Source organism: Channa argus, chromosome 16, assembly GCF_033026475.1.
Source record: "Channa argus isolate prfri chromosome 16, Channa argus male v1.0, whole genome shotgun sequence".
Lineage (NCBI taxonomy): Eukaryota > Metazoa > Chordata > Actinopteri > Anabantiformes > Channidae > Channa > Channa argus.
In genome coordinates, this window is record NC_090212.1 from 10287150 (window position 1) to 10300950 (window position 13801).

General features: G+C 42.3%; 1 protein-coding gene across 2 annotated transcripts in view; it reads left to right on the top strand.

Moving 5' to 3' along the window:
* Window positions 1-13441, top strand: part of kif26ab (kinesin family member 26Ab) — a 63388-nt gene extending 49947 nt beyond the window's left edge. For both annotated transcript variants that reach the window (XM_067479940.1, XM_067479941.1), the window contains 11 exons: window positions 38-250; window positions 1301-1394; window positions 2012-2274; window positions 3144-3327; window positions 4731-4890; window positions 5192-5354; window positions 6138-9408; window positions 10020-10213; window positions 10876-10899; window positions 11156-11306; window positions 11395-13441. In XM_067479940.1, the coding sequence (XP_067336041.1) occupies window positions 38-250; window positions 1301-1394; window positions 2012-2274; window positions 3144-3327; window positions 4731-4890; window positions 5192-5354; window positions 6138-9408; window positions 10020-10213; window positions 10876-10899; window positions 11156-11306; window positions 11395-11576 (4899 nt within the window). In that variant the 3' untranslated portion in view covers window positions 11577-13441. The remainder of the gene's footprint in view (window positions 1-37; window positions 251-1300; window positions 1395-2011; window positions 2275-3143; window positions 3328-4730; window positions 4891-5191; window positions 5355-6137; window positions 9409-10019; window positions 10214-10875; window positions 10900-11155; window positions 11307-11394) is intronic.
* The last annotated feature ends 360 nt before the right edge of the window (window positions 13442-13801 follow it).

Below are 13801 nucleotides of genomic sequence, written 5' to 3' on the forward strand. Positions count from 1 at the left end.
TTTTTTTCCTTCCTATCTGTCTCACTGTGTGGTTTAGGTGAAAGTGATGATGCGTATCTGTCCGTCTCTGGACGGTGCAGACTCCTCAGAGTCTCAGTCCTTCTTGAAAGTGGACAGTAGGAAAAAGCAGCTGACACTGTACGATCCTGCATCCAGCCCACACTCCAGTTCAGGACACAGGAGATCCGCAACTGTGGCCGTCCCTAAGATATTTGCCTTTGATGCTGTTTTTACCCAGGATGCCTCACAAGTAAGAGCTAGTGCTTGTGTGTGTGTGTGTGTGTTTATTACAAGGTGTTGTGTGGGAGTTCAGCCTCTCAAGGACAAAGCTCGGTCTTTATGCTGGCAGGGTGTGTCCAGGGGCTTTGAGAAAAATGCCTGTCTTGGGTCAGGGGGCATTCTTACTAGTGTGGTCCTAACAGCTGGGACTTTTAAGCCCCCTAGGGAATGATTTGAATCCACTACAGTTATATCTAACCTCTCCTTTCATAGAACAGCTATATCTAACCTTAGCTCTCTATAGCAAACAGCAGACGTACCCACTGAGATCAAAGACAAAGGTCAGATACATGTTTACTACATGGTGACACATTCTCTCCAAAGCTTAAAACAAATGCATTCCTGATGGAAAAATCAGATCTATGTCAGTCACTACAACATTTTCATTTTCAAGTGTTACTTTGGGCATTTTATGTATTTACCCATAGCACAGCAAACTACAAGTAGGTCCAAGGAGAGGAGATTGTCATCACCTTGTAGGATGCTGTTTCCATAGTGGTGAGACGCTAAGATTTTTTTTCTTAGCAAAACATTTCAAGCAGGTATTTTCTTAAGCCGCTGGTAGCTGAAGCCTAAAATGTTGCTGCTGAAGAACTGAGGCCAAGCTGCTAGATTGTGCCACTGGGACAGCACTGCTGGTGGCTAACAGTGAGAGCAAGCAAGCTGTTCTGCTGTTGGAGGCCTTGTTTGCTGTGTGATGTATGGGATGGGGCCTCCGCTGCCGATACCTGGCCCCAAAGGACACGTGGAGAAACAGATTGCAAAAATCCACCACACGTTATAGCACACAGAAACACATTAACACACAGTCAGGAGTGATGAAAAATACTGAAACCATTATTGTGATATGTTGTAACCAATGCCAAATGATTATTTTGTTTAAATGTTTATTTTATAGGATATACAACTGTATTGCATTCATTGTTCTCAACATGCCTGTTTGACAGCATTTATTCGATTATGAATTGACTTTGAGGGGGATGTGTGTGTGTGTGTGTGTGTGTGTCTGTTTTGTGTGTAGGCTGAGCTGTGCTCAGGGACAGTAGCTGAGGTCATCCAGTCTGTGGTGAACGGTGCAGACGGCTGCATCTTCTGCTTCGGCCAAGTCAAGCTCGGTAAGCTTCTCCACTGGCAAGAGATTGGACAGGAGCCTTTGTTAGCCAGAGGAAAACTAATTTCACTTTGTTAGCTACACTTCATGTCCACCCTTGGCTTAGTGGTGCACTGGGGTGAGTCAAGCAATGGGAGATTGGAGGAAAGAAAATGGGTAGTGAGTCTGGTGTGGGATTGAGGGGTAAAGTGCTGCACCAAGGCTTCAGGGCTCAGTCTGTAATTAAAATCAGAGTAATTGGCCTGGCCAGTGTTCTTAGGGGCTGCTTTCCTTGTGCTGTTTCCACAATCTCTAATTCTCTACAGAAGGACTACTTCTAGAATTGGTCCTTGGATTAGCATTTGTCTTTTATTTGGCATGCACTGGATATTACCTCTCACCCCCTTTACGTCAGCCAGTATTACGTTTTTTTCATCAGCTGTTGTTAAACACAATAAATACCCAGAAAATACCCAATGACATTGCCTCTTCCTTTGTCAACTTTCTTCCTTTTCCACACAGCTTGATGAAAGAAGTCATTTTAGTTTGGACATATAGTGAGTGATTTAAACTGGCTTCCCGTCATAGGGCAATAATTCCATTTCCACCCCCCCCCCCTCTCTCTCTTTTACACATCCCCAGGCAAAACATACACCATGATTGGCAAAGACAGCTCCACTCAGAGCTTAGGCATTGTGCCCTGTGCCATTTCCTGGCTTTTCAAGCTCATCAACGAGCGCAAGGAGAAGACAGGCACACGTTTCTCTGTTCGTGTGTCTGCTGTGGAAATCTTTGGAAAAGATGAGGAGCTGAAGGATTTGCTGTCTGAGGTGTCAACGGGCAGCTTGCAGGAAGGCCAGTCACCGGGCATTCACCTGAGAGAGGATCCCATCTGTGGCACTCAGGTGAGAAGAGATTCTACCTCTCTAGTCTTTCTGTATTTGTTGTTCTGTTCATTCTCTCTAGAGTTTATAAAGTATTAGCCTGTCTGGGTATTGATCTTTTCGGTCTATGATGTACTTTATCCTCTCCCAGAGATGTTTGACTTTTTCTGTGAGTACATGTATGAGTATGTGTGTTTGAATCTCAGAGGATATTCTAGTCCATCTTTTGCTATCCTACCTGCCAGTGAAATTCTTTCTTTATATTTCCTTCAAATCCAACTGTGGAATTGATGCTTTCTTCTTACCTTTGTATTGACTGAACTGTCAGCATCCATCAGCATCTATTACCCGTGTTTTAGCAGTAGCACTTTCCAGCACAATGGAAATATTATTGGGGGATGGTGAAAGACTGGAGGTTCGAAAGCACTCACAGGTGTTGCTGTCAGATGTTGTTTTGTGGGGGGGCCTGTATGGATTTTGACTTCAAAGGCTGTGCATTTCTGTGAAGTTCCTTCTTACTCTCCCTCTCAGCAGCCACACATGGTCTCCCTTCATGATGCCCCCATACCCCCTCTCTCTCTTCTACCTTCTCCTCCTCTTTCTCTTTTTCTTACCACCATCATCATCACATTCATGTTGAGGGAAGTGCCCTGGCCTCCTGCTCCACCATTACCTCTCCTAATCCTCCTCCCTATGTGTGCATATCTGCTGTTTTAATTGCCCCCGAGACCCAATCTAATGGGCAAGAAATGTGTGCTGGTGTCCAATTAACTGGATCCTCTCTCTTTCTATTTCCTCTCCTCCCCAGTATCCTTTACACAGCTACCCTCTTTCTCATGCCCTGTGTGCTCGCCCTAACCCTGTTTTCTGTCCCTTCCTCCCTCCTACAGCTTCAGAATCAGAGTGAGCTCCGTGCTCCAACAGCTGAGAAAGCTGCCTTCTTCCTGGATGCAGCCATTGCCGCACGCAGCACCAGCAAGCCCAGTGCAGATGAGGAAGAGCGGCGCAACTCCCACATGCTGTTCACATTGCACATTTACCAGTATCGCATGGAGAAGAGTGGCAAGGGTGGAAGTTAGTAATATTACATTACTACATGTATCATTCTGTAGCAAGAACTCTACATATATGTATAAAGTTATACAGTGAAGCATCTGTGTGTGACAATTTCAGAGTAGGAAATCATCCTGGACAAAACGTCTTAGTGATTTGGTCCTTCCTTGATCCAGAGGTGTCCTAACTGATTTGTTGAATTCAGGAGGTGGCACTTAAATGGCAAAACATTTGCAGATTATTTGTGAGGAGAATTGACACTTTGTGACATTGAGCACCTTTGCACAACAACAAAATCATTTTTTGTGACAGATCTTGTGCAGAATGGAGTCGCAGAATTTTTTAGCATTGATTTGCGTCTGTCAGAACCAACAGTTTTGACCATAATACATAAATCAAATATTGATTGCTGTTCCTGGAGCACAAATATTGTAGGTTTACTCACTTACCACCACTCAGCATTTGTGCAGAGTGCAAATACATTTCTACACTTTTCTACACTCAGCTGATGAGGATCATGCCACGCAGTTGCTTCCAAAAACTTTATGAAACAGAATTGACATTATGCATATTGCTAAAACTTGTAAATAATTGCATAATCTTGGTCTTATGCTCATTTCACTTAAAAACATGTAGGCAGTATCTTTTTTATGTAGTTTTGTAGTTTTATGCAGTTTTATGTATAGAAGTATGTAACTATTTAAGTAGGAGGAGTAGGAGGATTTAAGTAGGTCTAAAAGCGTTTCCTTCCAATGCTAAAACATGATTTCTAGGAATTCTCAAAAGCTTAATACATATCATTATGTTTGCTCTTTTAATTATAGCTATGCAAAGTGACCTGTCTTTCACATTGAACGGTGATGACTGAAAATTGCACTAAAAGTATAAATTGAACAATAGACAAGTACCCTATTTTCAATGTCACTGGATAAATTGGTCTCAACGTCTACAAGACACATTTATTTGCACATGTAAAAATGTATTATGCTTTGATTATGAGCGAATTAATATTTGAAGCTTTACTGAGGAGAGTTTTATATGTTGTTGCTGCTGTAGCATCCAAGGCAGCCGCCCACATATCACTGTGTAGCCTGTGATTTTTACAACAACAGCCAATTCGCCCTGCATTTTAAATCATCCGAAGGGGAATATATCTGTCTTTCTGAATTCTTTTATTTTTTTATGTGTCTATTGGATGCAGCCTCCTTCTTACCAGTTACACATCTGGTGGAAGTTTACTAGTCTGGCTGCAATTTGAATAATTTCACTGTGGGAAACTTACTCATAAATAAATCAGCTCTGACAGTCGAATCTGGGCTGAGTTGTGCCACTCCTGTCATCATGGCACAGCGTGTTAGGAGCTGACTTCAGAGAGGGAGTGTCTGCACAGTGCTCACCTGGTTCTTCTTCCATTGTTGGCACAGTGTCAGGCGGACGCAGCAGGCTGCACCTCATTGACCTGGGGAGCTGTGAAAAGGTCCTGAGTAAAAGCAGAGACGGAGGGGGAGGCTTGTGTCTTTCTCTGAATGCTTTGGGAAATGTCATCATGGCTTTAGCAAACGGAGCAAAACATGTACCTTACAGGTAAGAAAACCACTTTCAGTTGCAGTTTCTTTTCCTGTGTCTCAGTGTCTGTGAAGTTGTATCTATAAGAATTGTTTCGGGCAAGTCGCTGCATGTGTCATCAGTCTTACAAGTTTGCTGTGAATATTTAGTTTGTTTACCTAGTCTCCTATAATTTGTGGTTACTCAAGTATAAAAACATTAATGAATCTTTATTTGGGATTATTTTCCAACTCAGGGATAATGGTTCCCCCTGGGATTATGCCAGTCTTGACGTTGCTGTCATTTTGTATATTTATATTGATGTAAATTCATCCTGTAGGGACAGTAAACTGACAATGTTGTTGAGGGAGTCCCTTGGCAACATCAACTGCAGAACCACCATGATCGCCCACATTTCCGATTCCCCCGCCAATTATGCTGACTCACTCACCACTATCCAGTTGGCATCCCGGATCCACCGCATGAGGAAGAAGAAATCTAAGGTACATTGAAAAACTGATTATAATTAATAATATCGTTAGACATATGGGGCAATAAACTGATTAACAAGTAAATTATTTAAAAAATTGACAGTTTCATTAAACATTTAGCACTCTAGCAATTACTTATAATTACAGTTCTTGTAATATCTGAGCATTGTTTAATGTTGCTCATTGTTTGTTAATGACAAAACACATTGTTATTTAACATTATTGTGCTGGTATTATAGCAGTTATATTGCTAATGTGCAACTGTGATTACATTCATATTCCATGCGATGACCTTAAGTCCTTAAATGTTTTTTTGTCCTATAATATTGGAGCTATTAAGCAAACAAATGCATAAATGCCTTTGCAAATGAATAATTATTTGCACAATAATTCAGAGATATAATCAATGAAGAAGTCTACATTCCCTTGGAAACGTATGCTTCAGCTAATTAGGTGGCATGACAGCATGTATTTATTTGGCGTTGGTCCCAAGCATGATTATAATGCCATCCGAATACAACTATTCATATTACTGACATATATTTCGCTATTGATATGCACTTTTAACCTTTAGATAAAAATCGACTGATCATTTCAGGAATTATTATTTTTCTATAATTTCAATATGATGTAGCAACAAATCTTCAATAAATTATAGGGCTTCAAATTGTTTTGTAAAATGACAGTTACATTAATATTTCAGAAAGATAGATTTACATTACTGTCATCACTTAACAAGATGATTTTTACAAGCCGCAAGAATAACTCCACTTTGTCATTAACTCTTCTTTGCAGTATGCATCTAGTTCATCTGGAGGAGAAAGTTCTTGTGAGGAAGGGAGGATCCGCCGACCACCCCATATCAGGCCCTTCCACCCTCGCACAGTAGCCCTGGACCCAGACCTTCCCTTACTGCTCAGTGACCCAGACTACTCTTCTAGTAGTGAGCAGTCCTGTGATACTGTCATTTATGTGGGCCCTGGTGGAACTGCAATTTCTGACAGGGAGCTTAGTGACAATGAAGGCCCACCTGCTTTTGTTCCAATCATCCCCTCCTTAAATAAAAAGAAGTCTGCAAAGGAGGGCCCTCCAGACAGAGACCAGTTTTTCAAATGCAACACATTTGCTGAACTGCAGGAAAGGTTGGAGTGTATAGATGGCAGTGAAGAACCCACTGCCTTTGTTGGAGAGGGAAAGAGAAGTCAGGCTAGCCCCAAGACTGACAAATCTAAGGAGAGCCAAGGCTCTGTTTCACCAAAGACTGTAGCAAATAGTTCTTACAGCCACGAGGGCATCTCACCCAAACAATCTCCTAAATCTGTTGCCACACAATCATCCTGGAGTCCCAACACTAAATTTAAATTGGACAATGCCAAGAAGCAATGCATTACTACAGAAAATGCACCATCAAATAATGTTCAAAATGTATGCAGAACCAGCGCTGATGGTGAGAAGGCCTTGGTTTCAGAAAGCCAGGTTAGTCCAAACAAACTGATAGCCAGTGCATTGACAAACTCTGAGCCTGTAGTGAGGGAGAAGGTCTACTTCAACAAGAGAGCCCTGCCAAAGCCTGCTCCACCTCCTCCACAGCAGAAAGAAAATGTACAGAACGAAGGAAGATCTAGCACTAGAATGCCACCTGTGGGAATGAGTCACCAAGCTGTGAAAAGGAGGGATCCATGTACTTCCCCTTTGCTCAGAGCCCCAGTGGAGGTGTGCCAGGTACGCTCTACCTTAAGAGAAAGCTGTCTGGATCGGGACATTCTCAGAGCCACTGTCACCTTGCAGCAACCTGTGGAGCTAAATGGAGAGGATGAACTGGTGTTCACTGTGGTGGAGGAGCTGTCAATAGGCGGTATTGTAGATAAGGGCCGGCCATCCAGCATTATCAGCTTCAACAGTGACTGCTCCTTGCAGGCCCTGGCGTCTGGTTCCAGACCTGTCAGCATTATCAGCAGCATAAATGATGAGTTTGATGCCTACACTTCAGCCGTGGGAGGATCAGAAGTGAACATTGCAGTGGTCACAGCCCTCCAGGAGGGAGAAATGGAGTGTATAGATAGCAGGGGTTCATCTATTAGCTCTTGGCTGAGTGAGGTTAGTGTCTGCACCTTGGAGAGTGAAGGGGCTCATTCTACGGATGTCTTCCTTCCACCGGGCAAACACACAGGACCAGAGGCCACCTTTTATTTTGATTCCATAGATATGTTCCATTGTCTACCATCTCCTAGAGATGCCAAGAACTCCTTAAATGACAGTGGATTTAGTTTTTCTGAACTAGACAGTGATAGTGCCACTTCTAGCAAACTGTCTTTGACAAAGTGCCCCCCATCTCCAGAATCAGCCAAAGGCTCTCTCAGATTCACATCTAAAATAACACAAGCTCACTCGCTTAGCTCATCTCAACTTCCACAGGGCCCCAACATAGTCCACTCCAGTCTTCCCAGGAAGATTAAACCTACCTCATCCATCTCTCATAGCAGTAGCAGTAGCAGCAGTAGCAGTAGAGAGCCACAAAGGCAAGAGGCAAAGCAGGAAGAACCTTGGCAGCGCATTGACAACCACTCAGAACCTCAGTTTGCTGAATCTAGCAGCATAAGCAGATTTCTCAAAAATTCCCACAGTGGCATCCCTTCCAGCAAAACATCCAACAACAGCAACAGTGTACCTCATCAACTCAAGGTGCCGGGGTCTACCTCATCCCAGAGGGTGGTTGATGGCTGTGAAAAGTCAGCCAGTAAGAATCCACCCAGCAAAATGCCTCAGCTGAGACGAGGTGCCACCACACTGGGAACAGTCCCCGTCATTCGTTCCTCCCCAGACTACAAGGGAGCCCAGGACATTACTGCATCTACCACAAACCTTAAATTCTCCTCTCTGGGGAAAAATAACAAGGCTAACTCACAGAAAACAACTAATCTCCCTAAACCTGGTTGTACCTCTCCTCCTCCTCCTCCTCCAGTAAGAAAGTCCAGTCTTGACCATAAGACTAAGACCCTGCTGCCCCAAAGTGCCTTAAAGTCACCATATGGGGAGGCAGGGAGGGCCTCTGGAGGAAGGGCAGCTGTATCAGAGGATGAGCTTGAGGTGCGGCGTAGAGTTGACTCTACTAGCTTCAAAACCTCCAGCCTCAATACAGCCAAAGTTACCTCCAGCTTGAAGGCCAAAGGGTCTAAAGGAGAGACTGGACAGCATTATAGCAGTCAGATGTCACTGGAAAGGTGTGAAAGCCTTTCCTTATCGGGTTCCAGAGCTGTGCTTACTCGGGAGAACAGTGGGGCAAGCTTGGGAGGCAGCAGTAGCAAATCCAGCAAGTCCATTCCGAGATTTGGTATTCCTAATTCATCCAGCTCTCCTATAGCTACTTGCCCATCATCACCTAGTGGAGGAAATTTTTGCAAATCTGGTCAGGTAAAGGCTTCTGTAAATCCCAGAGCAGTAGGAGCAATCAGTGGTAGTAAGGCACGTTCACTGTCAGCCAACAATTCTAAAGGCCTGAGCTCCTCCACCAAATCTTTAGCCACTCCCATAACCAGAAATGCCAACGCCAACCTCCCTCCGTCCGGACGGACATCAGTGCCTCGGACAACCACTGCTGTCAGCAGTAAACCTGGGAGAGGAACTATCATGGGCACAAAGCAGGCCATGAGGGCTGCCAACACCCGTGTGAGTGAACTGGCATCAGGCAACATATCAGGCAAACACATGAGAGTTACAGGAGATTCTGACAGTGGGAATGACAGTGGGGCGAACGTAAGTGATGACAAATCCCCCATAGCCATGCTGCCCTCCCCTTACAGCAAAATTACAGCACCCAGGCGGCCTCAACGTTACAGCAGTGGGCATGGCAGTGACAACAGCAGCGTGTTGAGTGGAGAACTGCCTCCAGCTATGGGCCGCACAGCTCTGTTCTACCACAGTGGTGGCAGCAGCGGATATGAAAGCATGATCCGTGACAGTGAAACCACAGGCAGTGCTTCCTCTGCACTTGATTCCATGAGCGAGAGTGGGATGTCGTCTTCAGGCAGGACGAGGAGCTCCAAGTATCCCAAGAAAAGAGCAAATGGTGAGAAAGCCATTTTGGTTTGGGGGGTTTACACACAGGAATGCAGGTAAAAGTAAAATTCATAATATTATAAATGTGTCATTCAGTGAATAGCAGAATATGTGAGATCTATCAGACACTCTTTGCCTGTCGAAGTACACAATTTGAAATAGCACTCTAGCTTTATGAATTCCTATATATATATTACTTTCATGAATAATATTTTATTGGATTTTCTTCCCTCTGTAATCAGCAACATATAATAATCGTAACTATACAGAAAAATTATAATGTATATTTCATACAAGACTACATCAAATTGTGATATGATCACATGAGATAAACTGAGCATGAGCAGCAGGGTTTTGTAGCCTTATCTAGGCTGTGTAGCCATTTGAATTTGTGTGCATTAAACCAACCTTTAGAATTTATTCAGGCTGTGAATTGAGAGAATTGTAACCTATGATATCCTTATAAATATGCAATCACCACAACTCAGTTGGCCTTTGTAAAGCCTTGCATGTCTTTGCATCTCAGAGTAAAGCTCATACATATTTACTCATAGGTCCCATCAAATGCTACTATTCACCAACATAGCCAGTGCCTGTCTGACTGTATGCATGGCTTTACAGGCTTTCAGAGAAGAAGGCTGATCCCAGCACCCCTGCCAGACACCTCTTCCCTGGGGAAGAAGGTGGGCTCTGCAGGTCAGTGGGTGGACTTGCCTCCTATGTCTGGACCTCTGAAGGAGCCCTTTGAGATCAAGGTGTATGAGATCGATGATGTGGAACGACTCCAGAAGCGACGTCAGGAAGACGCCACAGAGGTTAGAAAACGGTCACTCCTAACTTGTTCTACACGACAGCTCATCTTGCTGAACTTGTTTTAGATAATGTAATGTCTGGGTCAAGGACTTGTCAATCCTACTTGCTAAGCCTCAAGAACATTTTGCATGTGTGACATCAATGCCATAGATGCTCAAGATGTATCACATTGACTTATACTGTGAGAATGTCATTGCTCACATCTTTCCAGTTTCTTTTTAAAGAACAAGGCAAAGAATAACATGTTTAAGACTTCATTCAGCTCAGAGGCAAATCCCGAGGTTAAACTTTTTCCATCCAGATTCCCTGAACTTGCTATTTTGGCAGAACTCTTCAGTAATATCAATAGTATAAGAGGCACGTACTTATGAAGGTTAATTGGCCTGGACTTGACTTGGTGACTATGCTGGCTTAATGCTGAAGATAGTGATAGTGATGTGTGGGGGATAAGAATGTAAAATAATAATAACCATGACTTTCTCTTGCTATTGTGAATTTACTGTTGAAATCTTGTACATAATAGTTTAACCTCACATAGTGTTTCCAAACTGTAGTGTACTTATACTATATGCTGTAATCCTGCATTTGTTGCTGTATTGCAATACTCTGTCTTGTTAAGCATGCTAATTTATATATTTGTGCTTTACCCCCATCCTGTCTTTAGCAACCATTCCAAGATGTTGATAAGGTAAGCAAGTTTTTCATATTGACTAGGGCTTTTCTTTGATAAGGGCTGGGCTATGAAACGTAACATATAAGTGATACATTAGCCTCCTAGTCGTGTTTACGAATGAATGAACTTTACTGCTATTTTCCAACTTTTGTGGGATTCATTCATCTTTGTTGAGTTTTTATTTTCAGTTGACCTTTCGCTACTTTAGTAAATTGTGCCATTGAAGCAACAAAATTGTGACTGTACATAATAACCTTTCTTTTTCTCACAGGGCCTGCTATATTTTAATAGTAAGCTGAAGATGCTGGAGAGAAGGCAACAGCAAGTGAAAGAACTGAGAGCAAAGCATGAAGTGTTGTTGGAGGAGCTGGAAAACACCAAAGCCCGTTTGATGATGGATCCCAGCAAGTGGATAGGAGAGTGTAAGTAAGAGTTCTTAATTGTTGAATTTTTAAAAGGAAGTTGGTAACAAATGATAAAAAAGGACATTATTTATCTCCTATTCAACAGTTGAGGTGGACCAGAATTTGGACAAGGAGTCTTCAGAATATCTGGAGGCCTTGGCACAGGCCACAGAGGAGCTGGAATTCTGTGTCAACCTCTGCAAGTCCCGTGTCATGATGGTGACCTGCTTTGACATCAGCATGCCAACACCTGGCACTCAGGAGGGACTGCGTGAAGTTGAAGTCTGAAGACAAACGAAAGTGAAGGTGGAGAAAAGAGGAAGTGTGAAGAAAGATGATGAAATGTAGCAGCCAGTTTATACATACTACTGGAATGAAGAACAACAAGTGACAGAGATGAGCTGGGAGTGGATCTTTGCATTAAGATAAATTAACCAACTAGCTACAGTGCCTCATTATCCGGGACATGGTTTTAATGGCAAAGAAATGAAATGCGAGCACAAATGCTTGTATGGCAAAGCAGTGGCCATCACCTACTCAAGAGTCAATGAACAACACCTGGAAGTGCCTTTTTTAATGTTTTGTTTTGAGTCATTATTTTTCATATGTTGCAGGTATCGTGAGCATACCTAGACAAAACCTGAACATATTGCTTTTAAGAAAAATATTTTATATTGCATTGTATATTGTATTTATATGATTATGTGGTGTGTACAAATATCTTTTTAAGGGACAAAATAAAGAGGGAAAAAAAGAAAAAGCAATAAGCTAATGTTATTGCGCTCTCAGACTTTGCCTTTTCTCGTGTTTCAAACCTCAGTCAGCATTTCATCCATGTTCATTCAACCTCTTGCGCCTTATGTTTACTCTGGTTCTGTAGTTTTCTAGATTTTCCAAACTAGACTATGTTATCTCATCAAGGACTGCATTTGCTGTTGTCACTCAAAGCCTGCCAGCTGGCTTGTGAAAGCTTGCATGGTTGAGTGACTTTTTTTCCTCCAGTTGCCTTTATCAGAATGGGTCTCAGTGGATGCACTAAAGTAAAGCATCCGTTATGTTAGGGGACCGAAGGCTTATTCAAGCTGTGCTTGCTCATGTTGAACTTACTGAAAATGAGAAATTAAGCCAAAATATATCAATCAGAAGGCTACTGTGATGGATAGTGAATGATTATTCTTGATTCAGCCATTCTCTCTGGTGCCTCAGTGTGTGGTCATGCAACCCTGCAAGAGTTAACCTTCCCTACACTAGTCTATTAGGAAAGCATGATGAATGGTTGCACTGATAGCAGTGCTCATCAGTGAGCCTAATTTCTTCCCAAATAGGCTTGGGCTAGGGGCTATGTGCACACTGTAAAACAAAGAGGCACTGATGAGTTAGGACATATCCACTGGCCTCATATACAGGACTTTTTGGTGCTATTAAGCTTTGGCTCTATGCATTCCAATACACTTACTGCAACTACTGTAAGAACCTCAACACTTTCTCAAGGGCAAAACCACAGTTTGGCCTCTTATGTCCCCTACTCTTTTTTAAATAGGCAAATTAACAAAATAGATCCAGTATATCAAACCAAGGCTGAAGAATTGTTTGTTCCTTCTAAAGCGAGTGAATAAGAGGAAATGTTTGTGACGCTGTTTAGGAAAACCAATCATATCAGCTCTTGTAGCTGGCAGAATGTGCTTGTTGTGAATTAAACAGCTGATATAGACAGAACAAAAATGAAAATGATTAAGAAAACAAACTAGCTTTGTTGTATTTTGGTGGGTTTGATTTCTAGATCTATGACAAACATGACTTTGTTTTCTTTCTTTTACAAAGAAGTACACTCTCAGGCCCTCTCTGAAGATGCTGCATGAGATTTTTAAACCACTTTTAAGAATGATTTTTACTCCATTTTTACCATTTGAATTTTTTACTTCAGTTTTCGAAATTGTGGGGGAAGACTCATAAATCAAATTACTATTACCAAACCAAGACCTTTTTCCAAGAAATTATTATATGTAAGGTCATATTTCATATCAAAACCCATATTTTTTAATATCTTTTTTTTTGTATAGGATTTTCAAACCCTCTGTATAAATGTATGATATGGCAGCTTGTGTTTCACTTTTTACAGTACTTGTGAATAAAATGTTTCTTCTTAATGGTGATTCAGTGTTTAATGTTTTCTCCCAGGTATTGGATTTATGACATATGGGGGCCTGGTGGGTCAGTAGTAGAGCATTGGGTTGGGATGCAGAAGGCCACAGGTAGAAATCTCACACCACCAGGTGTGGCAACGCCCAGCCATCAAGGGTGACCTTGGTGCCCAGATAAAAAAAATGGGAAGGTTGCGACAGGAAGGGAATACAGCTTAAAAACTCAAACCGATCAACATGCAGAACACATTTCGCTGTGGCACCCCCTGAAGGGGCATATAAAAAGCCAATGATCTATTAAATTTATGACATGTTTTGTTTCCTCACCACCACAAAGAAACTACAGCTAGTTACCGTAGTTTGTATGTGGAG